General features: G+C 37.5%; 1 protein-coding gene across 4 annotated transcripts in view; it reads left to right on the forward strand.

Annotated features, from left to right (window-relative positions):
- Window positions 1-27,238, forward strand: part of UTRN (utrophin) — a gene marked incomplete at its 3' end in the record, with an annotated part of 496,004 nt that overhangs the window by 387,344 nt on the left and 81,422 nt on the right. For all 4 annotated transcript variants that reach the window (XM_082668645.1, XM_082668646.1, XM_082668647.1 and 1 more), the window contains 4 exons: window positions 5,909-6,177; window positions 12,491-12,637; window positions 15,091-15,169; window positions 18,770-18,830. In XM_082668645.1, coding sequence (XP_082524771.1) covers window positions 5,909-6,177; window positions 12,491-12,637; window positions 15,091-15,169; window positions 18,770-18,830 — 556 coding nt within the window. The remainder of the gene's footprint in view (window positions 1-5,908; window positions 6,178-12,490; window positions 12,638-15,090; window positions 15,170-18,769; window positions 18,831-27,238) is intronic.

The following is a 27,238-nucleotide window of genomic DNA, read 5'->3' on the forward strand; positions in this document are numbered from 1 at the left end:
CAGGGAAGCAGCCTGGGGAGGGATGGGCAGTGGTGTGGCCAGAAATGTGAGACTTTTAATTGAAGAGCTCTGTCCTTTGATCTTAAAGGTGAATTTTTTTTTATCAAAACAAAGATATTGAACATAGATCTATTTATTCATTTGACCAGTACTTATTGAATGCCTACCATGTGCCAGGTAGTATTCTAGATATGGGGAGACAGCAGTGAACAAAACATATCCTTGCCCACCTGGCACTTACATTCCCAACTTCTATTCTCCCCTCTCAGAACCACCAGTGACCTGTCTGCTGCTGTCCAGCACTCCAAACTGACTTGAATAAATTATAAAACTGCCATTAGTGTGAGGAAATTCAGGGAATATTCCATTACAGAAAATGGATCTCATGTGGCTTAGCTAGTTCTGTTCCATGGCCTTTCTGCTGTTCCTCCCTTTTTCCTTGGAGGTTGACCTTCTTAATGGTCTCTTCATGCTTCATCCTTAGCTCAATGCTGGGGTTTTTTACTTTGGCCCACTTTATAGGAAGAGTAAAACATTAAAGGATTCAGACTCTAGCTCAACCTTGATTGACTTCTGGTCAGAAGTGCTGGTTATCTCTGTCCATGGTGTGGTGTATATTCCTGTTCTCTCCATCCATCCCACCTCCACCCATAACCCCCATTAATACCTTATATTTTGGTATTTGTGGAAGATGTTCCCTAAATCTCTTTACTTTGGAGTTCTTGCTTTTCCCTAAATGTATCTGTCCACGATCTTTTTTTTTCCCTTAAGGGTTTGACAAGTTCGTTGGCAGCATGGCTGGATCCTTACCGTCTTTATCATATTCCTACTGAAAGATTTAGACTACACATTATCAGGTTAATGTACTTTGGGTAGCCTGTTACTATTGTCATCTTTATAATTTATTAGATGAAAATAATTAGAAATATTGTAGTAATCAGCTGATGGCACTTGATGGTGTACTTTTAATCTGGTTCCTAATGAATTGTCACCAGTTATCATACAGTATAGGAAGTGGGCAGGGTCCTCTTCAACACTGATCATTTCAGACAGATTAAGTTGATCTTAACCATGTAATCAGAAAATTTGAGGAGAATATGTTTTGCATTGTCTGAATCAGGAGCATCTTTTGGTCATGAAGAAGAGAGAGAAAAATGGAGTGGGGATGAAGACGAAGAGTGAGAGTAAGTCAGGTCTAGTCTCTAGATCTACAGGAATGCTTTGTTTTTTTCTGTGAATTCTTGTTGGCTAATCAACTTGGTTTGCTTGTGTGAAAATCTCTAGAGATATCTAAACCTCCCAGACTTAGTAACAAAATCATTTTAAAAATGAAAGAACTTAACCTCTGTTGAAGCTTTTCTGTGTGCCAGGCATGTATCGGTAGCTTTATAGGTATTAACTGAAGTTCAAGGAGATAAGCAATATATCTATGATTATATAATTAGTTAGTATTGAAATTGGCCTATGAACAAACCTTTCCTTGCACCAAGTTGTCCATGGGGTGAAAATGCTACTCTGGAGAATTTTTTCCTATACTTGTTTGTCTTAATATCTCCTCTTCCTCTCTTGGTGAAATACAATAAGATTATAGATACATGTAAAAAATAAGCAAACAGTACAAATAAGGTGGAATTACCATACTTGAAATGACTTTGTAAGGTTTATCCTTTTCTTTCACAGTAAAAAAAAAAAAAATGGTTGTTTTTTTTTCTTTTTTTTAAATATAAATGCTGTCATGGGTTTGGGAAGGAGGAAGAAAAAATAAGTGGGAAGATTTCCACTTACAATTATGAAGTTGAATATTCTCAATAAAGATTAAAGCTGGAAATTCCATTCAGGAAATTGAAAATTTCAATTCAGTAATTATATATATTGAGGACATACTAGTCTCTAGACTGAGTACTGCAAAACCAAGATGAAAAGAACAAACATGCATGACATAAGGCTTTAGACGCTAAGAAGTCAGTATGGAGATTATGTGTCTATTCTGTAATTGATAAAGGAAATACGATAAATATGGAAAATCTTTATTTAAAATAACTGGGCTGATTCAAAATCGATTTGTACATTATTTCATCGGAGGAACATATACTTTAACGTTTTTAAATGTAAAAAAAATTATAGGCACACAAAAGGAGGGTTTTTTTTTTCCTCTACTGTAAGATTTCTTGGAGACATACAGCGGCTTTGCCTTTCTTATATAATTGAATTTCAGAGGTAAAAGAGGCCCTTAGTGTAAAATGTTTCCCCAGATGAGAAAATAGGGTTCCCACTTGATAAAGCTGGGATGAGCAGGTCATCTAGCTCACCTAGGAGCCAAGGGCAGGATGGGAGCAGTGCGGATTGCAAGTCTTAGTCTCTGCTTCTGGTCCAGGTTCGTGTTCCACCTGTATTCCAGTGAAGCATGTGAGTCTTTCTCCCCAGGGTAGAAAGGAGAGAGTGGTGTAAATGCCATGCAGTTAATTTGCATATTTGAAGAATAAAAACCACTGGACAAGAAAGAAAACTTCAGGATTGGTCATTCCTTTTTCCTCTCTCTTCTTCCTTCTTCCTAAAGATAATTATCTACTCTTCCTTAAATGTTTTGTAACACAATAAAACAATTGCTATTTTAATTATATAAATATAAAGTAAATATGTTAATATTTATAATACATCATATCACATTATACTATATATACTATGTAATATAAATATAAATATAAAAATTAAATACAATTCCATCCTCAGATTTTGTCCAGATAAATGAGAAGGTGTGAAGGGAGAAGAATGGGAGAAGAGTGAAACAAAGTACTCTCTCTCAAAAACATCCCCAGACACACACGCACACACACACACACACACACCCAGGGAGTAGGAAAGTGACCTAGGAAAAGTGCTTCTGGTCTGTGAACTGTCACTAAATTTACTTGGTTTTATCCTGCTGTTTCCTCTGTCTCCTGATTAGCCTCTATTACTGCCTTTTCAAATGCAAATTAGATTATCACTGAGCTTCGTTTGCTCTCCCACCTTCAGTAGTTAGTGCCCTGCTCTGCGTGAGAATGACAGAGCAGCTCACTGGATTGGAAACACTCTGTACAGCTTCAACAGCAGTGACCAGAGAAATCAATTTATAAGCCAGTAGGCTGACGGTGTTCTGTTCTGGCAACACGTTACAGTCACCTGGGGAGCTTTTTAAAATTGATCCATGCCGCCCTTCACCCTTGACTAACTAAATCAGAATCTTTTAATACTTCGTCCTTGGGGATCAGCGTTTAAAAACAAACAAGCAAGCAAACAGACAAACTGTCAAGGTGGTTTCTATTATGTCACCAGAATTCAGAACCACTGGTCCAGAAGATTCTCCACTCTTGCATGAGGGTCTTAAAATTTACTGCAAAGTGTCCATTCAGAAAATTTGAAGCAAACTTTGTCCTTTGATTTTCAAGTAACACGAGGATTTTTTTTTTAATGTTGGGATATCCCTTTATTATTTTCATCTTTCATGCTGTCTTGCTGTTTTAATTTGTTTTTTCTATTTTCTTACCCCAAACTGTCATAACTTGGGATTTCACGTGTTGCTTCTTATTACCTGTTTCACAAACATCCTGGAAAGTTTTTGTTTGGCTTTTTACTTCGCTCTGTTCTTGGTTTAAAGTATGCATTAAACTGAGGTTGCTGCTGCAACAGGAAGCACTTTTATTCTGACTCAGTGATTAGTTAATATGCTTCCTTTCTGGCAAACAGATGGCGAATTGAACGTAGAACTTTTCTTCTGAGTAGCTGCTTGAGTGGGGATTATATTATAAATAGTACAAAAAGACTGCTCAATCAAAAGATTTTACATTAAGTGAAGACAAAAAGTCACAGCCAGTGTTGGGTATTTTATCACAGGACAAAGAAGCCGTATGTCTCCCTGCCAGGTTATTCAGTGACTGACTTAGAAACAATTTTTACTTTATCCGGAGGAAAATCATCATAATTAAGTTGTCTCTTCTGAAATTGGCACTGTATTTTTTTTTTACAGAAGTCAGTAAAACATGAGTGCTCAAAATATATCTTTGAAAAAGCCGAAGTGACTTATTAACAAACACAGGTGTTACCGTCATAAAAATTATCAACTCCCTTTCTCATCAAGTTAAGAATGATTTTTTTCACCTTACACAGAGCATGGTGTATGTATATAAAATATGGATCGTATTAATATTACATATTTTTCATTTTATAAAAATACCTTGAAAGCTTAAGGATTTAAATAAAGTTGCCCTTTTGATGATGTCCCTTTCCTTACAAAGCTTTTTCTAAGTTTCCTAAACTTGAAATCCTGACATATTATAAGTTTTAGGGCTTTTTTCCAGGATTCCCGACTGCCTCCCATCACCGTTGTACTGGACTGTATCTGAGCCTAAACATTCCTTGAAGCTGGGTCTCTAACTCACTTATTTTCCTTATTTATCTTTTACTGGTATGCTCAACCTATCTACTTATCGTAACATTGTCTCTTCTTGTAATCAATTCAGCTGACAGGAGACTGGTCATGTTTCTGTGTAGCCTCACAGCCTTTGAGCAGCACACTCAGAGTTCTGTGGTTGCTAAACTCTTCATCATCCGTGTAGTTCCCAGGGATTTATTATAGCTGCTTTCATCTAAATATTGAGGTCTCGAAATTTCTGGAAACTTAGATAAAAATAAATGTTCTGTCCCTTTGACTGTTAAATAATATTTAAATAAAGACAGGCAGACAAATTTATGTTGCGTAGGAAAGTTACAGCTTAGGAGAGCTTGCTTCGGTGCATCTTACCAGAGGTTTGATGAACTTCAGTGCATTTTATGAATGGTTTGGAATATTTTGAGGGGAAGTGGATGTTGCTAATGTGATTGATACTGAAAGATGGGATGTTATCTCAAAGAAGAATATGCACTTCTATCTTAAATTAATGTACAGTTTACCTCGATTGTATGTTTCTGAGTTGCCTCTCTGTTGTCCAGGGGACACTTAGGACAACTATCAAACCAGCTAGAGAGGAAAGGAGGCATCCTGGGGTGTTGAGGGTAGTGAGGCCCAGGAGTATTTCGCTGGGGATCCATTTAAGCTGTTTTGAGAGTGTCTGCTCTGTGACCATCAAGTTCCCCTGCCCTTGACTTGCCAGCTTCTCATCACTATATTTCTGACCCTTGGCTTTCAACTTGACTTTGACTTCTGACTGTTCCCTTTGCTTGTTTTCTAGACTCTTACTCTTTCTTCCTGCCCCTGTGCTGTGGCAGCATCTTGCATTATACCTGCCCTTTCCTGTCTGAAAAGTCTACCTTATTTCAGACATTCTGGAAGCCGTCTTGCTCTATTAAATATTTAGGGTGGTCTTTGAAGCCTTGCTGTCTTCTTGTTGAAATATTTGTGGATGTGCTACACTTATGGGCTACAAAGAATGCCTTGTATTAAAGATTCAGCGATGATGAAGTATCTAAGATATGTTATTTGTCTTCAGTTGTATTTTTTTTTGACACGATAAATTAATCTTACTTTTTCAGAGTTTTTCCTCACGACTTAAAGCTATTTCTCTCCCAATTATCATTCCCATTTCTCTGAGGACAAAGAAAAACTAATGAAAAGCTGTCTTTGGATTTTATGTAATTAATTTATGTTAAAGAAAAATTGTTTTATTTCTTGAGTTATCTTGTTACATTTCAAGATTTGCAAATACATTAAAATTCAGAAGTCACCAAAACCACTGGGCTACTTTTACTCTGAGTAGCTCTTTTCTTCTTTGGAGAAGTAGTTAGGGATTAGTGGAGGAAGTATGGAAACAGTTTTCCTTACCCTGGCTAGTGTACGCTGGTAGCAACCCTTCCAAAGGTGAGTCACACTTGGCTCTAATAATGTAGAGTTGATCAAGCATCCAAATATTCTTTCTTTTTTTTAAAATCACAGAACTGACTCCTGAGGAGAGAGCCCAAAAGATTGCCAAAGCCATGCGTAAGCAGTCTTCTGAAGTCAAAGAGAAGTGGGAAAGTCTAAACGCTGTTACTAGCAATTGGCAAAAGCAAGTGGACAAGGCGTTGGAGAAGCTCAGAGACCTGCAGGGAGCGATGGATGACCTGGATGCTGACCTGAAGGAGGCGGAGGCCGTGCGGAATGGCTGGAAGCCTGTGGGAGACTTGCTCATCGACTCACTGCAAGACCACATTGAGAAAACCATGGTCAGCATCCCTGCCTCAGATAAAGGATTTAAGAAATACTTTATTGATAAATATAACACAAATAAGGAGAGCCACATATATAAACTGTTATGAGGGATTGTTATAATGTCAACACTGTTGGCATTAGAATATAGAACTTTTCCAGACATAATAGATGTTTTCCATATGCCCCTCACCATCAGAACCCCCCTCCCTGCCAAAATAATGACTAAGGTGACTTTTACAATAATTTACTTTTACTTTTCTTTATACGTTTTCACCCAGCTGTGCATCCCTAAGCAATATAGGTTAGTTTTACCTGTTTTTGTTGAGTATTTTTTGTTTTTTTAATAATACAGCAGAGGACTTTTAATTATATTACTGAGGTTGGGTCTTTTTTTTTTTTTTTCTTGGCTGCATTGGTTTTTTTGTTGCTGCTCGCGGGCTTTCTCTAGTTGTGGCAAGGGGGGGCTACTCTTCCTTGGGGTGCGCGTACTTCTCGTTGCAATGGATTCTCTTGCTGCGGAGCACGGGCTCTGAGAGCGTGGGCTTCAGTAGGTGGGGCGCATGGGCTCAGTAGTTGTGGCTCGTGGGCTCTAGAACGCAGGCCCAGTAGTTGTTGCACAGGGACTTAGTTGCTCCGCGGCATGTGGGATCTTCTGGACCAGGGTTTGAACCCGTGTCCCCTGCATTGGCAGGCAGATTCTTCACTTTTCTTTTTTTTTTTTTTTTTTTTTTTTTTTTTGCGGTACGCGGGCCTCTCACTGTTGTGGCCTCTCCCGTTGCGGAGCACAGGCTCTGGACGTGCAGGCTCAGCGGCCATGGCTCACGGGCCCAGCCGCTCCGCGGCATGTGGGATCTTCCCAGACCGGGTCATGAACCTGTGTCCCCTGCATCGGCAGGCGGACTCTCAACCACTGCGCCACCAGGGAAGCCCTGGCAGGCAGATTCTTAATCACTGCGCCGCCAGGGAAGTCCCTGTAAGAATATTTTAAAGTCCCTTTTAATCTCCAGATTTCCCATTTATCTTTTGTTTGTTTTCTTTGCAATGTATTTGTTGAAGAAACTGAATTGTTTCTTTGACAGTGTTTCTCACAGTCTGGATCTTACAGAATGGCATCCACATGGTGTAGTCTAGCAGGCTCCTTTTTAAATCGGTGGTTGGATTTGAAGTTTAATCAAAAGTATACTGTTTTCCTGGGAGTTCTTATCTACTAATTATATCTTATTGTCTGAGTATGTAATGAAGAATTCGTTTAGCTCTAAATTCTGTTTGTAATCAGGTACTGCCCAAAGTTAAGGATGTTAGACCTCTGGTCTAGATTCCCTTTGGCTCCCGTATTGTAGAACATATCCAGAAAAGCAGTTAATGGAATTTAGGCAATAAAAGACACGAATAACAGATTTAGAGTGTATTAGGTTTTTAGTAGCATAGTAAACTATGTACTAGGTAGTCATCAATCAAATCAAAGGATAAACGGATGAAAAATCAGACTGACAATATCATGAATGGAATTTTTATTGCAAAAGATATACATCTTTTGTGCACATATATTGGATAATACTATCCCTTTGTTTCGCATGTGGCTGAATAGGAAAGAGAAGCAAGGTCTAGGAAATTAACTGAATCCTACTCAGGCAAATTACATGAGTAAATATATGTGTAGACATAGGAATAGTAATAATAGGTAGCATTTACTGATGCTTACTATGTGCCGAGAACAAGATAAGTATTATTATTATGTCCATTTTACAAATGATGACATTGCAGATATTGCTCAAGCCCACACAGCTAGGAAGTGGTGGTGTTTTCTTGATTTCTTTCTTGCTCTTCTCTTTCATTGTAGAGACCTCATTCATAATAATGCAATTAAGCTTAACTTTGATCAACTACTTGAAGTTGAATCTCTAAAAACTACGTATTAAATTTTCAACCCAAAATTTTTATTACTGAAAGAGTATTGGGGTGCCATCTTTCACTGCAAATATACATGTTTCCAAGACCCTGTGAATGAAGTAGGCTTCCTCCTTGACTGTAGTATCCAAAACACTTTTCCATAATTGAATCTGAGTTAAAATAACAAACTAAAAATAAAACCTTTTAGGATAGGTTCTTTGGAAGTTGCACACTTCTTGTATTTTAAAAGATGATTTTTAAACACTGAAAATCTTTAAGCCAATGGTTTACAAAAAGTATGTTCTATTGGTTTGCAAAACCTCTTGGTTGGAGCAAGAATTTACCCATTTCAATTTGAAAGCATCAGTTTTTAATACAGGATGACTAGTGTTGAGGGAAAAATGAAGTTATATCTGGACTAAAACTTTGAGAGTTGTTAATCCCATTTGATTGAAGAAATTACCCCTCTCTGCATCCAAATCCTTCTGTTTAAATTTCTGGTTATGTGGGAAAGCTAGGAAAAACACAGCCAATATTTAAGACAAAGTGATAAACTGTGGCTTAAGATATTTTAACATCTTATTAGGAAAAAAGAAAATAAAACCCAAGTCTCTTTAAACCAAGTAAAATTGATGCAAAGTCCGGGGTGTTTTGCATGTGCTCTAAAGCATACCCCAATCCCAGTGAAGCTATAGGCAGGTAAAAATAAGTTCTGATTATTGCCAAATATCATTAAATATGCCAAAGCAACTGGAAAACAAAATCTTTTAGGGTAATCGAATAATTTTAACTTCCTAAAATTATCCTTAATCATTCTTATTTGCAGAATACACACCTCTGACAGGAGAAGGGCTGGGATTCACATCTGCCAACGGGCTGCCAGTCAGCACCTTTAACACTAACAGATGCTTCTGTTTCTATAGCAAAGAAAACCACGTATATTTTTATTCTCTTATAGGAAAGTACAGCCAAAACATGATAAATTGGTTCTTTATAGAAGAACATACAGCAGATCTGAAACCATTTAAAAATTTGCTTTATTTTAGAAAGCCCCTTAATTTGGAGCTCTTAAAAACCAAAAGATAAACTTTCTTCATAGAAAGATTCCTTGTTACCATAAAACACTGGACCGCAAAAACAAAATTAAACCTAAAATGCATTGTTTGTCTAAGGACTTTTATTTTATTATTTATTTTATTTTTGCCTGCGTTGGGTCTTCGTTGCTGCGCATGGGCTTTTCTCTGGTTGCAGTGAGCGAGGGCTGCTCTTCGTTGCCGTGCGTGGGCTTCTCATGGTGGTGGCTTCTCTTGTTGCGGAGCATGGGTGCTGGGCGTGCGGGCTTCAGTAGTTGTGGCTCTTGAGCTCTAGAGCACAGGCTCAGTAGTTGTGGCGCACGGGCTTAGTTGCTCCGCGGCATGTGGGATCTTCCCGGACCAGGGCTCTATCCCGTGTCCCCTGCATTGGCAGGCAGATTCTTAACCACTGAACCACCAGGGAAGCCCTGTCTAAGGACGTTTAATGGTTTTACCTGTGGCTTGTAAGAGAAAAAGTATTATTTTTATAGAGGGAAAAAAAAGTTTCTTCTATAAGATTAAAAAAAAAATCTGTCTTGAAGTTATAATTTTTAAAAAACTGTCACCATATTTTGAAATAAAACTGGTTATTATTTAAAATTATATAAATCTGAGAATATTTTCTAGCATTTCATTTTTTAAAATTTATTTAATTTTGCGGTACACGGGCCTCTCACTGTTGTGGCGTCTCCCGTTGCGGAGCACAGGCTCCAGACGCGCAGGCTCAGCAGCCATGGCTCATGGGCCCAGCCGCTCCGCGGCATGTGGGATCTTCCCAGACCAGGGCATGAACCCGTGTCCCCTGCATCAGCAGGTGGACTCTCAACCACTGCGCCACCAGGGAAACCCCTGGCATTTCATTTTTAATCGTTAATACCTTCAAAATACAAAGATATTGATTTTAAAAGCTGATTATTAGTGTATGATGTAAAGTCATAACTGAAGAAACCTTGAAAGATTTGAGTTCTGTAATTGTTCTCAAACTGAATCTGAGGGCATTCAGGTCTTTTCAAAGTCCAGACTGAAAAATTCTCTTCTCCCACCCCTCTCTCTGTCCCATGCTTCTATATTAATTATGAATTCTTTAGACCTATAATGTCTCTGTTATCATATATCTGCTTTTCTCATTGAACTGTATTTGTGAATCCGTTTATTTGTACACATTCTGTCATCCATGAAAGACCAGCATCTGCAGTCATGGAGAAAAACTATCACAGCTCTGAATTCCTTCCATGCTGCAGCAATTTTCACGTCTTCATGGGCTTCCCTTCTTCTACCTGATTCTTAATTTCTTTTTTCTTTATGCTATATTACAGAGTCATTTACCTAACCCTGCAACCTCAGGCATCATTTATTTACAGCTGAATCCCAAATGTCCATCTCCAGGCCTGACTTTGAAATGCCGCTGTCTTCAGGGTTCTAGTGATATTTCTTTCTGTACATTGACTTCCATGCTCACTGTTTTGGGTGTCATTTACACAGTTACCCTCAAAGTCCGTATCTTTCACTCTGTCCCTGGGCTCCAGATCTGTTCTTCTGACTCTCCAGCTTGACCTTCCTCGTGGTTTTTGGACATATTCAAGAATTTTGAAATGCTGAAACGTATTCTCAGATTTACCTAAAATTAATTTTCTTTTTAAAAATAAGGTCATATTCTTAATATTATTTTGATGTTTACCAACCATAATGATTATTTCTAGCCTTTACATGTTATAAAAGGGGGAACTGGGAAGTGGTTAGAGAGGTTTTCTTTTTATAAGCATAAGGAGGAAGTCAAATTAATATTGTAGTGTTTTAATGAAACTTTATAGCCTTCAAAGCACTTTGATACCTATTATTCATTAGCTAAACTTGGAGTGATGAAAGAGGAGAAGAAAGGGAGCTCATAGACATAGGCCTAGTCTCTTAAGGGGTGGAGATTATAGAAATGATGAAATTTGAGAGCTGATCCTAATAGTATGTTGATAACACCTAATACCTGTAAGTATGGTACATGATTAATTTTTGACACACCAAAGAGTTAAAACTATGCTGTTCTCTTTTAATATCCCAGTTCTATTCCCAATTCCATATTGGCTTAATCTTGCCTCAAGTACCATTTTTTGAGCCTTCATCATTAGAAATGAACTCTGCCCCTCTTGTATTGCAAACTTTGTGCTTAGTACTGGAGACTGTCCATTCTCAAGAAGCTTCCATTCTATGGGGGGTGGGGGGGCATTAAAATATGAATGCTTACAATACCAAGAACTAAGAGCTCTGATAAGAAATGATGTTTAAAATCTATAACAAGTGGTTCATATGGCACCAAACAATCAAGAATGTCTCCCACCGTAAAACCTGATTTGTGTGTCCAGAGATGTGCAGCCTGGAAATCCTGGCTAGGTTGGAGATGGCAGATAGAATGCTGGGGAGCACATGGGCGGGGCCTGCAGCTAGGGCTGGGGAGGGAAAGAACTCTGGGAAATCTTCCCAATGGGTCGGGCACTCCAGTGAGTTTTTTAAGGGATGGGTCGGATCTAAGCAAAGACTTTGTGGGGAAAAGGATACATGAAAATAGAGGGGGTTGGAATTATGTGGAGAAAGGAGAAAACTTAGTGTTTTCATTATTTTGTTGTTCATTCTCACAGGTCATATCACTGTCATTGACCTGAAATATTTTTTGTTTTTTTTCCCCCTCTTCGCATATACCCCTTCAATCCCCACTTACAACAGCTCTCTTACTGTGTTCAGAACCATAATTTGTCAGTTCTAAGCTTCCTTTACCTCTTTTCTGATAGACCCTGCTCTTCCTGGCCTACCTTTAACTGCAAAGAGAGGTCATAAATGACTTTGAAAGAGATATATAAATATATAAATCTATGAGTATATAATGTGCATAGATTTTGTGGTTAGGAAAGGTTTGTTTTACTGGCCACTTTCTAACTTAATTTTAAATGGAAAGAGTTCAAATCAAGTTGTTGCATCAGGTGAAAAAATATTAAGGTATCCATATTAAAAAAGGAAAATAGAAAATTAAAGATAAAATCAAGACTAGAAATTAGTAAAATGGATAAAAGTGGCATACATTTTTCCAGATTAAATTGCATATCATGAAAAATTTGAAGGAAATACATAATCATTTAAATGAGTTGGCATTGTAATTTTTCTCTTCGTGCATCTATTTAGATTCTCTAGCTTATAAAGGGTGATTCTTTGGCTGGTGATCCTGGTTCCTCAAGACCTGAGTTGAGTCTTGAGTGGGCAGCTATAGTTGATGGCCTCTTAGCTGGTCTTGGTGTTTTTTGTGTTTTTTTTAAGGAAATATGGAATACTAGCTTTTGTTATATTCTTTTCTGATGACATTATTCCTGTCCTTTTCTTCCAGGCATTTAGAGAAGAAATTGCACCAATCAACTTAAAAGTTAAAACAGTGAATGATTTATCCAGTCAGTTGTCTCCACTTGACCTGCACCCATCTCTAAAGATGTCTCGCCAGTTGGATGACCTTAATATGAGATGGAAACTTTTGCAGGTGTCAGCTGATTCCTCTTCATAATGCAGGCTTACACTTTGGTCTTTAAGCCCTACCTCTCTGTTCTACCACCTGTGATCCTTTTCTCTTTCTTTATGGGTTGTATTTGATAATGGATTTCTAGCCTGTGATGACATCAGTTGTCTTTCAGTATCTTGAACCCAAAGGCCTCATTTATTTATGAATATAGACTTTAATGTAATTTTATGATGTTCTCTTCATATGATATTTTTAGAAAATTGCAAAAGGTCAACTAAATCACAGTAATTGAAACCTATAGTAGGTCACAGAAACATTTTTTCCATAATGGCTCATAAAGGAGTCATTTTTCTTACTTTAATCATGTTTTTTTTTTTTTTCTTTTGAAAAGTTAAGGAAGTCCCATCCTCCTTCTTCCTCTGCCTGCTATTTAGGTATCTTGCTCATTTTTTCCAGCTAGCATACTTTACTGTAGGGGTATTTTCCTTTAGCCCTTAGATCTTAGTTTCTCTAATGCAGTTGTTCTGATGACTAGGCCTGACTTGTGCATCTCAGATTTTAAAAAAGCCAAACCAAGACGAGTCCTCCTGAGTGTTACTAAGTATCAGCATTTGCAAGTCACCACATGTGCCAGTCAGTAGTTTTTGGCTCAGTCTTTGTGGAGCTTTGCCACATTTAGTGGCCAGTTTCTAGGAGTCATAATAATAATTTTCTCCCCCTGAAAAGTAGTGGGATAGTTTAAGTGGAAGATTCAAAAAATAATTCTTACTAATCTTTCTCTATATTTTGTACCTAAAATGATGTGATATATAACAAGATAAATATGTAATTTTGAGGTAGCACATAAAATCATTTTATTTTAAAGGTATAATATTTTATAGCCTGACAGGTCCTGAATTAATTCAAATGTTGAACCACCCAATGGTTTATATATTTTCTTCATGAAATTGAAGAGGTAATAAATGAGTGTATGGTATTAGACAGTCTTTTCTGTCTTTGAAAAGAATATTAATAATCTGGGATTAGTAAAGCAGGATCTGTTAAACTCATACATGCTTTTCTAGTGAGTAGAACACAAAAGCATTTGATTTGTACTCCTTATTTCTTCTGCTCCCTTTCTCTAATTCATTATCTTCATGTACGTATTCCTGTGGTCCATCTCGATTCCCTTCCCACTCTGCTTCTGTTACTACTATCTGCAAAGATTGGAAGTCAGGGAATACGTTATGCATGAAAAAGGATGTGTATTCTTTCATCCTGATCTCTGAGCCTGGTAACCACTGGAGCTCAGATGTTAGCTGCTGATTGAACAAGAGGAGCACAATTTATGCTGGCAGACAGCAGTGTTAAATTTCAAGAGCAGCATCTTGTGTTCTCCTCTGGAATGTAAAAGTGTGGTGTTTGAATGCTTTTTGGCCATAACAAACAAAGTACCTGCTAATGTAATTTAAATAGCTAACCAGGAGAAACTAGAGGTGGCCAGTGAGCCAGAGACACACGTTCCATTTAAAGGCAGCTGAAAATAAGATTGACAATCTAAGTGAAACACCTGACTAGCATTACTAGACAGAGACCAGGAAAAGGAAACGGAAATGTCAGTAAGGCTGTGTGCAATTGTTATTGATTTGCAATTAGTTTCTCAGGGTACCAACTCTGCATTTTCAAAATATAGAGAGCTAAGAATGTGGTTAAAAAATATATAGAGTATATTATTCAGCTGGTATCTCCTTGAATACTTCCAAATCAAGATGATGGACATGAATTTGGAGGAAAATAAGACATTCCATATTCATATGTCCTTTCACTTTCCATCTCTATCTATGTATCTATCTATCTATCTATCTGTCTATCTTCATCATCATCATCATCTATCTATTCATCTGTCTGTTTTCTCCCTTGGAATATTTTAGACTTCTTTTTCATTTGCTCCCCATAACCCTTTTTTACCACCTTCCTTACAAAAGAGAGGTGAGTAGCCACTGACCCCATGACCACATCCTGACTTGAGATACTTTAGAATGTTACTGCTTTTGAGTTAAGTGTAGAATAACTTAACTTGCCTTGACTAATAACAACCTATGCCTTGACTAAGGCATGGATTCTGGCATCAGATGGGCTGGGTATGAATACTAGCATTGCCACATACTAACTTTATGTCCTTGGACACCTCTTTCTATCTCAATATCTTCATCTATAAAACAATGATAATAATGAGTAATACCCAATATGATTTTTGTGAGGGTTAAAAGAATTAATTCATTTAAACTACTTGGAAGAGTACCTGGCACTATTTACTGTTACTTGATGTCAGAAGGAGTCTATTTTCATACACTATTTTGATTCCAGATAACAAAGGAGTCTGTACCAGCAATCATATCTTGGGTAGTAGCATCATTTATTATAATACTTAAATCAATGATGTTATTAAGGTTATTGTTTTGAAATCAAATTATTTCTTGTGTGTGTATGTGCAGGTTTCTGTGGACGATCGCCTTAAACAGCTTCAGGAAGCCCATAGGGATTTTGGACCATCCTCCCAGCATTTTCTCTCTAGTAAGTACCAATAAATTTGACTGATCTCATTAATTGAATGAATCAGCATATTATTTCACTCTCACTCAAGAAGCTATATTCTTTGCTATAAATATATTTATCAGATGAGTATATAAAAGAAGATATCAACATCAATGACAAGATTGCTTATTGGTTATTGTTTCTGTAATCTGGTCGTGGTAAGTCTTTGAAGTGAAGCAAAAATTAACTCATCTGGGGCTTCCCTGGTGGCACAGTGGTTGGGAGTCCGCCTGCCAATGCAAGGGACGCGGGTTCGTGCCCCGGTCCGGGAGGATCCCACATGCCGCGGAGCGGCTGGGCCCATGAGCCATGGCCGCTGAGCCTGCGCGTCCGGAGCCTGTGCTCCGCAACGGGAGAGGCCACAGCAGTGAGAGGCCCGTGTACCGCAAGAAAAAAAAAAAAAATTAACTCATCTTAGCTAGGGTTTTTCACTGGACCATCTGTTATAATAACTAATATAGTATCATATCATTGCTATGCCATATGCAAAGATTATGAACTTTTTCACAGTAAAGAAATCATTTTTATATTTTAAAATTAATTTTCCTCCTTAAAAAGTGCATATTTGTTTAAAATGCACCTGGAGCTTTAAAAAGTAAAAAAAAAAAAAAAAAAAAAAAAAGTTACTTCCCACAAATCTTTGAGAAGATTTTGGTTTATCAGGCTCACTGCAGTCATACTTGGCCTTTCTTCTGGCTATAGGTATTACAGATTTAGCCAAACCCACATATGTAGAGCTTTAGGCAGTAGTCTCCAACTGAAATGTTTCATTTTATGGACTGTTCATGAGATCCTAAGTAAGTAATTTGAGCTCCTACTTTGTTTATCACTCACTGCTAAGGAAACTAAAGAATATAAAATTCAGAGTCACCCAGATTGAGATTAAAATATTGCTGATTTTTTTTTTTTTTTTTTTTGTGGTACGCGGGCCTCTGACTGCTGTGGCCTCTCCCGTGGCGGAGCACAGGCTCTGGACGCGCAGGCTCAGTGGCCGTGGCTCACGGGCCCAGCCTCTCTGCGGCATGTGGGATCTTCCTGGAGCAGGGCACGAACCCGTGTCCCCTGCATCGGCAGGCGGACTCTCAATCACTGCGCCACCAGGGAAGCCCAAGATTAAAATATTAATTATGCCTTTTACCAGGCCTGTGAATCCCTGAAAGTTAATTTCTTTATCTTAAAATTACTATAATAATACTTATTTTCTCTGATTGCCTTGAGGTTTAAATAAGAAAACAGATCAAGTTACACAAAGCACCTAACACAGTTCTTCGCACAAATGCTTTCACTAAATGTTAATTCCTTTCCTTTCCTTTTCTCTGGCAAACATATGTAAGCAAGCACTTTGTTTAATTCAATTTAAGTGAAGGTTGAAACTTAATTCAAAGCTTATTTTTCCAATTAGGTACCTTTGTATCTATAGCCATAGAGAAAACTGAAGTAATAATATCGTGTCTTCTAACTAAATTGCTTACATTTATATTTTCTCTTAACCTTTGTCATGGTTGGTAATCTGCTTTCCCTCAATTCAAGGTCAGGCTTTTCTTACTCTCACAATTTCAAGAAGCCTAATCAGTCATTTCCTGACTTTTCTGTCCTATGCCTCTCTAGTGCTCAAACTAGCTCCCGCTAGTGTTTCTCTCTCTCTCTGTCTCTCTGTCTCTCTCTCCCCTCCACCCTCCCTTACTCCACCTGCCACCCCACCCGCGCCCCCCCCAACCCCGTCCCGCTCACACAGACACACACACACACACCTGTTTCACAACCCTGAGCTCTTAGGTAGCCTATCTTTGAGTGATGTTTAGTCCTTCCTGGAATGTACTGTCTACCTGGGTGCCAGGATGCATTTCCATTTGGATACTATCAATGTTGATGAAATAAATGGGCTTGCAGAATACTCATTAGGTATGAATTAACTCCAGACTGCTTACACTTAATTTTATAGAATGTAAAGCTATGTGCTAAGACCAAATTAAAGAGAAATTTAACAAATAATTGAGATTCTATAGTTCTGAGGCATATGTATTTATTAGTATTGATGAAACTGAACACTTTCACCTAACAACCATTCTTTCATAATAAAAATCAAACTCTTGTTCATTAGGAAATGAAAGTTGTAAAAATTGTGAAACTCAAGCACATTGTCTTTCATTGCCTAGCACTGGCAGTCCAAGAGGGTCAAAGTTATTCAAATCAAAACAATTATTAAAATGAATGGCAAAGTGTAAACAAAATCCCAATTAATAATTGTTATCCATTGCTGCTCAGAATCTTTGGCTTTATTATATTTCTTGGATTTTAGCCATGGTTATAAAAGGAGGCTGTTTAGTTAGGCACAAAATAAAAACTGACCTATTAGCCTGGTGCCAGTGCTGAAACGAGGTTGGCTCTAATGAGAAATTTAATATACCTAGTTCCCCATTTTCATCCGTCTTTTATACTTTCATGGACATAGTTGGAGAAGGGAATGCTCATACTTTATAAAGAGAGGAAGAATTGTTGAATAGAAATATTGCTGAACTAGTGCTCAGAAATCCTGAAATCATGTCCTGGCTCAGCCATTTATTTATTGGGCAAGTAATTTCACCTCTAATATTTAGTTCCTCATAGTTGACTTCCTTATCAATAGATGTATTTGAAGATGCTTTGCAAAGTTTAGAATGCTACACATTAGTAAGATAGTATAATGATACCATATTCAGAAAAGAAAAATTGGTGACAACTGGTTACATGGGAATCTAGTGATATTTGCAAAGTTTTATTTGAATTTGCTTGTTTATTATTTCATTTACCAAAATTCCTTAGTAGTTCTAGATACATATGTACAATTCTTCTTAATAAGTCTTAGAATAATTGGTTTAATGTAGGAAAAGAATATTTTTATAAAAAAGGAGTAAATGGATTTGTAGAAAGTTAGTACCTCAATAAAACAAAACATAAAATCTCAATCATAGTGATGTCTAGTGTAAAAGTAGGGAACTATATTTTCTGTGCATTTCAGGTGAAAATAAATATTTGGAATTCTTCTATCTAGATAATTGCCTTGGTTCTTTACAGTGCTTTGGCTATATTTATTTTAATTTTCCCTTTTTAAAATTCATATAATTGAGTTTCTTTAAATGCTGTTTGTCCTAAATAGTTATTCCTGTGACTATGAAGCAAAGTGAAGAGTGCTATTAATGATCTGGAAAATTCAGTCTTAAGAAATCTAGTTTACAATCTGGGTATACCAGGTAAAATTAATTTTGGTTTTAGCTTAATCAAAGTATATACAGAGTACAGTTTCCAGATAGCACTAAATTTTAATTTTTGATTGTTGTAAACAATAAAACTTGATATTTAAAAATATTTGTATCAACAGGTTCAATTAGAGTTGACATTAGAAATTGAGACTGGATTGTTTCTTTCCTTGCTTCAAATGAATCTTTAAAGCCACTCTTTGTTTGGCCTAGCAGATTTCATAATTATAGGAATCCAGCAGTTCTCATTGAATTTGCTGCAAAAAGTGTTCAGTTGTTTTGCATTAAGGCATAAGGCTTTTGGGTTAGCAGTGTTTCCAATAACCTCCCTTTGTTTCTTCAGCTTCAGTCCAGCTGCCATGGCAAAGATCCATTTCACAAAATAAAGTGCCCTATTACATAAAGTAAGTTGATTTTCATTCTCCTTTACGATACCAAGAAAATAAAGTTATGTTGATAACTTAAGAGGCTTTAAGTTATCAACAGTTGTTAAGTATCAAAGTTATGAAGTAACTTTAAAAAATGGATTTCAGTCCTATTATATGAAGGAAATTATATATCTATGTTTATAAAGATATAAAGAATATATATTTAATATTTGAAAGAAATTAGTTTAAAACTCGGAGTGATATTTGTAATTCATTAGATGAGGCTATAGGTATATTTAGCTGCTATTTTTATAAAGCAGGTATTAAAATATTTGGGGAAAATGACAAAATTCCTAAATATTCTTGACATAATGATGTTTATCAAGCTGTATCGATTCTAAGCCATTTTTGTGTCTCCCAGAAAATGCATTTAAAAAGTACTTGGACTCTTCTCATTTTATTTCACCAAAAAGAAAGTATTTTATCATTAAAAAGTTCAATATTTTCAACTTCTTTTAGACTTATGGAAATTACCTGCAACATTAGGTTTATTATCCAGCATTTTTGTTGTCAACTTGATAGTTTCTCCTTTTTTACATAGTAAGTTTCTCCCTATTATGTAACATTTTATAAATTTTGTATAATTTACATAAGGTCTGCATAGGATTTGATCCTTGGCTTAGTCTGTGTGTTGTCGCTGGCAGAATGATAAAATTCATCTTGTGAAATCCCTTGAGATGTAAATTTTTTTTTTTTTTTTTTTTTTTTTTTTCGGTACGCGGGCCTCTCACTGTTGTGGCCTCTCCCGTTGCGGAGCAGCACAGGCTCCGGACGCGCAGGCTCAGCGGCCATGGCTCACGGGCCCAGCCGCTCCGCGGCATGTGGGATCTTCCCGGACCGGGGCACGAACCCGAGTCCCCTGCATCGGCAGGCGGACTCTCAACCACTGTGCCACCAGGGAAGCCCAAGATATAAATTATTGATTTACAATGTGATAAAGGTGATAAGAGTTGTAGTTGGATCTATTTTATGTATACGTTGAACGGTGGCCTAGTTATGAGAAGAATGTTCGCTGTTATGAGGAGTCAGCGCTGTTTCAGATTAGTCCTGTGACCTCACACAAGTCAAGTGAAGATCTCTGGGCCAAGTTTCCTTTATGTCCTTCCTAAAATGGCATGTGGTATCTACAAAATCCATGCCAACACTAATAATCTGCTCTTCCAGTATCCCTCTTTGTGTGTGAAATCAAAATGTTTAGAAATAGTATTTTCCTATGAAGGTTTTATTGTGGTCTGAAATGTATCCTCAGATTAAAAAAATAATAATTTTTCCATAATACATAATAAATATAATAAGCAATATATGTTACATTGTCTTAAGAGAATTTAATACTTTTATCAGTGTATAATCTACCATGTACTGAGTTGTGATAAATTTAGGTATATGGTAGGAAAGCAGTTGATTAGTATCAAATTCGTGCAGGCATGAAGGGAAAGAAGTCAAAGGCTCAGCAAATTGACGTCTTTATTAAGAAAAGATGCGATCATCTGATCCAAATTTAAAACATTCTACTTTATATTCTACATAATAATAATATTTATAGTATTAGAGAGTTTCAATTTGCTGGGTGAATATTGACTTGAATATTACAGGTTTTAGTATAAATCTGATGTGCTGCAATGGGCAGAATCTGGCCATACAAAGATGCCCATATCCTGACCCTTGGATATGGATAGGTTAGGTTATATGAAGTCGTAGGCGGGGATATGAGCCAGGGAATGCAGACAGCCTCTAGAAGCTGGAGAAAGCAAGGAAAAGGGATGTGCTCTTGGAATCTCCAGAAAGAAACACAGCCCTTGAAAACCTTGTTCATCATTTACTTGCTTATTATTTGGGAATTAAATTTTGTTTTCATAATGATTTTTCATCTGGAAATACTGGCCTGTATAATCTTAGATCTAGTGACTGATGTTCCTTCTTTATAAGGAAATAAACTGTTAGGTTACACAACAGAGCAAATTGTTTTTAGCTCAGGGAGACATTTATTTTGTGGTAATTTGTTACAGCAGCAATAGAAAACTGATATATGTATTATACAAAATCTAGAAGTCCATGCAAATTAATCAAGTTAATTAATTTACTGAATTGACCTAGACTTCTGTATCATCTGATTTTTAAAAAATGTAAATTGGATCCAGGAGGCATATTTTTGTCCTTACTAGGTAAAGAAAATACTAAATTCGGGAATTCCCTGGCGTTCCAGTGCTTAGGACTCCTTGCCATCACTGTGGAGGGTGTGGGTTTGATCCCTGGTTGGGGAACTAAAATCCCACAAGCTGTGTGGTACGGCCAAAATAAAAGAAAAACAAATTTCATATCTGTTGCTTGTTTATGTTAATGCAATGGTTATCTATTTGATTTGGCACTTTAAAAAATCCATTTGTCATTTCAACATTACTATTAAAAGGAATTTCTGTATGTCCAGGTCGGTTATACGTGACTGAGAATTACATTGTCTAAGTTCGAATTTCACTAATTCAGTGTTTTTATAATTTTGAGAGGATCTAGCAGAATTGTATCCTTGCTCAGTCTACAAGGTTCTTATGGGGCAGACAGGTAGAGTGAAAGCTGGTTTATCGGGCATCTTACTGGCTAGAGCACTATAATCAGCATTTCAAAATATATATAATACATTGATGACCAATATTGTTAATGTGACCTATAGGATTGTAGCATCCTGAAATATTTTCAGCATCATTAGTGAAAGATTGGATTTTCTTAAATATTCTAAAATTTTAGTGTTAAGTGCCTTAGGATTGTCAAATATTTAGAAATCTGCCCATGTATATAGAGTGAATTCTCTTATTTTTAGAAAACTTGTTTAACCAGATTCTTTCATTATTTGCTCTGTTGTGTAACCTAACAGTTTATTTCCTTATAAAGAAGGAACATCAGTCACTAGAGATAAGATTATACAGACCAGTGTTTCCAGATGAAAAATCATTATGAAAACAAAATTTAATTCCCAAATAATAAGCAAGTAAATGATGAATGAAAAGGCTTTTAATATACACTTCCCTTTGCATGGCTGCACAAGTAAGTAGAAGAAAAATGTTAGAAACAAATACCGCATGATTGTCATGCAACTAGAGTTTCCTGGAGCATATTAGGATGTATTAATTTGGCCAACAAAAAAATAATCTTCAGGTAGAAATATTAGATATTTTCAATATTTAAGTGTATAGTTTTATATACTCTAATGCCAGAATATAGCAAGAAAGATGGCAGAGAATGGGAAGGACAAATTGTTTTTATTTTGTATTTTAATTTTATAGGATAGTTAAGACATACTTGGATGGCTCCCCAATGTACTTCTTTGTCTCTAGGTAATTCATTATTAATATTTTGAGGTGTACAGCCGTGGCTCCATGACTCATTTGTTTCTAGAAAATGATACAATATAGATCTGAACCGTTAAGGGTCTATGTAGTGTAAATCCCTCTATGTTAATATCTTAAGTTGAAACTCATATCTTTAAATGATATTTGCTGCGTCTAAGGTAGACTTTCCAAAGCTGATCTAATTATTTTTCTTTTCTAGTATAGTCTAATGACAGCTCATTGTTCCATCAATTTAAGAAAATTTGAAATGGCTCTTGCTGCCCTCACAATGTACAAAGATCTACTGTAAAAGCACGATCTCTTTCTCTGTACATTTTGGGTCATGCGTTGTGCTTTCTACAGGTTGTTCGTTTCCTCAACTAAAACTTAACATCCAGCGAGTTTCAGGTGTAAAGGGTATGATGAGTAAAAGCCTTGGGTTGAATTTTCTTTTCTTTTCTTTTCTTTTTTTTAAATTTCATTTATTTTTTGGCTGTGTGGGTCTTCATTGCTGCGCGCGGGCTTTCTAGTTGCGGCGAGCGGGGGCTACTCTTTGTTGTGGTGCGTGGGTTTCTCATTGTGGTGGCTTCTCTTGTTGCGGAGCACAGGCTCTAGGCGCGTGGGCTGCAGTAGTTGTGGCACACGGGCTCTAGAGCGCAGGTCAGTGGTTGTGGCACGCGGGCTCTAGAGCACAGGCTCAGTAGTTGTGGCTCACAGGCTTAGTTGCTCCGCGGCATGTGGGATCTTCCCGGACCAGGGCTTGAACCCGTGTCCCCTGCATTGGCAGGTGGATTCTTAACCACTGTGCCACCAGGGAAGTCGGGCTGAATTTTCTTAACATGTCATATTAGTCATATAAAACTCATTGCTTCTCTTTTTGATCCAAAAATAATAATAATAAAAAATACTAATAAATAGTCATAGTGGGTGATAATAATGGTCATTGTCATAAATTATATGTTTTGAATATTCATTTGCCAGCCACTGTGCTAATCCTGTGCAGGGGTTATCTCTTTTAATTCTCACAGTAGCCCAGTGAAGTATAGGTACTATCATTACCCCCATTTATAGGCAAGGCTTAGGTAATAAGAACACACACAGCTTGCTTGAGATTACACAGCCAGGAAATCTAAGAGCTGGCATTCAAACCCAGGGACCGACTCCAGTGCCTGAGCCCTTGACCACTATGCACCTGCTGCCTCCTGTTCTCTGTGTTAGAGGAGGGAGAGGACAGAAATTTTTAGTCCCATGGAAAATTTGGGTGGGGTAAAGGATTATATTTAGGGAAGTGCAGTCAGGTGGAGAAAGTATGAGCAGACATCCTTTCTTTCACACTCTAGACTGGTTACCATTTACTGTGCATCTGCTATGTGCCAACACTTAAGTGCAGAGCTGTCTAAGAGCAAGACCATGCTTTCTCCAACGCTGCACACTGCCTTTTCTGTAGGATTCACGATAAGCTAATTCCTGTAGGCCAAATATATGATTAAGGAAGGTTCACACTGTGGTCTGATGATGGACAAAGGTGCTTTTCTATCGATAGCAAATGTCATTCTCCACAGTCCTGCCAGTGGGATCATGACAGGCGTTCTGGGGTGGGAGAGCAAACTGTCTGGTCCTCCTCTACCTTTGCTCATTCACAAGGTCTGGAGTTTTCTGGCACTGGGGAGATTTCCATCTGAGAGGAGCCTGGCCAACAAAGCTTTCTTATAGGTCCCCTTATAGGGGCTTTTAGCATAGGTGACTCTCTACCTTATTCAGCCTGTTAGTAAGCCATCCTGCTTCATAGAATTTAGTAAAGGATAATGAGGAAATATGGTTTTCCTCTCTCCCTCTACAGCGTCTCCTCTAAACCCCAAGTGCGTGACTTTGTCTTGGTACAAATGATGATTCTGGTCTCGCTCACAGCTCACCAGTTCTATAGCTTTGTTTTTCCCACTAGAATCTGAAGTACAAAGCTTAATTCTTTATAATGCAGTCACACACACCCAGCTTTAACATGAACACTTTCGTCATCTCTGATTATATAGATAATACCTCTCACATTCTCTACAACTGACATTCCTCAATATTATAATGTATTAACCAGAATAAACTAATCTGTATCTACAAATACCGCTACCTTGCAGTCTCTACCTTGTTCTAACTCCCCCTTATGAATAGGTCTAAATCAAGATTTCCCTCAATTTATTACATCTCTTTTATATTTCCTTTTCTGTCCTTGTGTTCATTATGGATAATCCTGCAGTACTGTTTTAGACCCCTGTCTTGCCTCCCAAGGGTACCCTCTATTGCCCTAATCCATCAGTTGCTAGAAAAAAAAATGTCGTTTATAGTTACAAATGAAATCTTGGAGAGCAAGTAGTTGTTCTTTATAGCAGTCATGCAATTTATTTGCATAAACTGCATATACTTGTCTCATGTATGCACAGTCTAAAGGAGAGAAGTAATGCTTATTTCTTTAGAGGAATTGCGAACCCTGCTTAGATGATGTAGGTGAAATATTTCTTCCCTAAATAAGAGCAAAGAGGAGTGGCAGCAATGGGAAATTCAAATATCCAGCCTCACTGGAAAATCAAAGCTAACAAATGTATAGGTATAACAACAGAAAAAGAGAAATTAACATAAAGCATTTTATCTTTAAATGTTAAGGAAACTCATCCCAGAACAAAATAAATCCATAACAAAGATATTTCTAATAATGGAAGCTAGTTCTCTCTGAAAGGCTTCCTAGAGCAGCCTTCATCCCTCTCCTCTTCCTTAATCATGATGGGAGAGGGCATCTTTTTAGGTTCCAGAATTTTAAGTGGAGAAGTCTTGGGACACACTTTGAGTCTCTTTCCAGAAATGGGGCTTGTGTTTTTGGTTTTAGTGATAAATAAATAAATGAAATAGAAATATAAGAGAATGTACTGGAGAGTCTGTTTTTCCAAGAAATGGTCTGTGACTATTTTTCTTGAAAATAAATGTTTAAAACTCACTGGGCCTTGGGCTTCGCCTGGTGGCGCAGTGGTTGAGAGTCCACCTGCCAATGCAGGGGACATGGGTTCGTTCCCCGGTCCAGGAAGATCCCACATACTGTGGAGCGGCTGGGCCCGTGAGCTGTGGCCGCTGAGCCTGTGCGTCCGGAGCCTGTGCCCCTCCGCAACAGGAGAGGCCACAACAGTGAGAGGCCTGCATACTGCAAAAAAAAACCCTCACTGGGCCAACTCCGCTGATGAGGAGGTAAGAATAAAATTGCTTTATGAAAGAATGTAAGCACCTTGGGATCGCTCAACCTTCTGGAGCTGGAGGCAGCTTCAGACAAACGAGGAGCATACCTTGGCTAACTAGAAAACTAAGCAGGAGACCGCCTGCTGCGCAGCAGCCCCCAAATGGGCAACTACTAGATTATCTACCAGTGTCCTAGTTTGTTGAGGTAATTTAGGTGGAGTTGACACTGTCTTAGAAATACATTGACTAGTTCAGGACTTAAGAAGATACCATCTTTCCTGCCATTCATCCATACGTTGCTGGTGCCGGAGTTATTATAACTATGAAGTGCAGTTTTGGCTTGAAATCTTCTAGATTACTCAGTTACATTGAATTATAACAGCACCATCAGCCTTACTACACAGTGTGATTTTTAGAATCAGGGATGCAATTAATAAAGGTCTACGATACGGTACAGGCAAGATCACTGAGGGGTCATTAAGGGAAGGAAAAATAAAAGATATCTGTACTTGAATTTGTACTGATTAAATTTTTAAATAGTCATTACAATTAGCAACAGTACAGAAGTAATAATATGAAAATTGTGAAATAAATAGAATATCTTTTTCTGTACTGATTATTAGCTGAAATGATACAGTAGAAGATTCAATACAACTCTATAGAAAAAATTAGAATTAATTTCTCATTTAAAAATATATGTGAAAGAGATAAAGTAGTTAAATTTAAAAAAACTAAATGATATAAATTCAGCTTTGAAAACAAACTCTAAGGATACAATGATAAACTGAACTCTGGTGGAAACATAATTCTGCGGTTAACACCCGCAAGCAGGAGTGTACAGGGCTCCCCAGTGCAACAACAGACGACCTGCAGGAGTGTTGGTTGATGGTCTGATTCTCCCTAGTTTGAGGGTTTAAAGAGACAGGAGGGTAGAGTTGGGTGGGATTGGGACTCCCTCTGAGTTCTGGGTCCATGTAGAGAGATTACCAGATGAGAGGCTCCCCAGCATTTATTAAGTGTTTATTCTTCCAGACAGTCTTCCAGTGCCTTCAAAACAAGTGTCACCTGAATCTCCTCTCACACCCAGGCATATCCATTTTGGTCGTTAATCCTACTACTCGACTTAAAAACAAACTCAAACAAACCTTGTCTTGTTCTATCGTTCATGCCTGGGGTATTGACACTTGTATTTTGGGGTGTGCTGTAGCCTGTGTTTCTTTATAGCCCTTTACATGATTGTATCTTTGAAATAGATACAATTTCTATTTTGTATCCTACATGTGAAATACTTTTAAGCACATTGTTAAAAAGCAAAATTCAACTGAGTAGATTTAAAGATCTCATTGGCTTTATTCAATGATCTATGAATAGGACAGAAGCTCATCTAGTAAAGAGCAAGGAGCTTCAAGGAATTGTACAAAATGGAAGGCTCTTGTAGAAACTGGGGGGCTGAGGCTGATAACAAGAAAGCTATTAGCAAAATAAAAGAAAGGACTGGTTCAGGCCAGGACATCTTCTTTTGTGGGAAAGGGAATACAATAGTCTTATTATATAGATTCCCTCACTAGTGCTGACCAGGACATTCCCGACTGATTGGTTTATTCCACTCCTGGGAGAGGCTGAAACTGCAGTGAGGTTAGGTATTAAGTCTAGGTGGGGTGTAGCACAAGTGACTCCATTTTGGGCTTATTGTTTCTTTTTAACAGCAGTTTTATAATTGAATCCAACAGATTTGGAATTATCCATTGTTTACAATTTAGTCTTCCTGATTTGTGTCTTCATTTTGATGACAAACCAATGGCATTTTCTTAAGGAAGCTGTTGTGCTTTTATGATATCCGTTGCCAAGTGG

The sequence above is a fragment of the Grampus griseus genome, assembly GCF_964374135.1.
Source record: "Grampus griseus genome assembly, chromosome: 13".
NCBI classification, from domain to species: domain Eukaryota; kingdom Metazoa; phylum Chordata; class Mammalia; order Artiodactyla; family Delphinidae; genus Grampus; species Grampus griseus.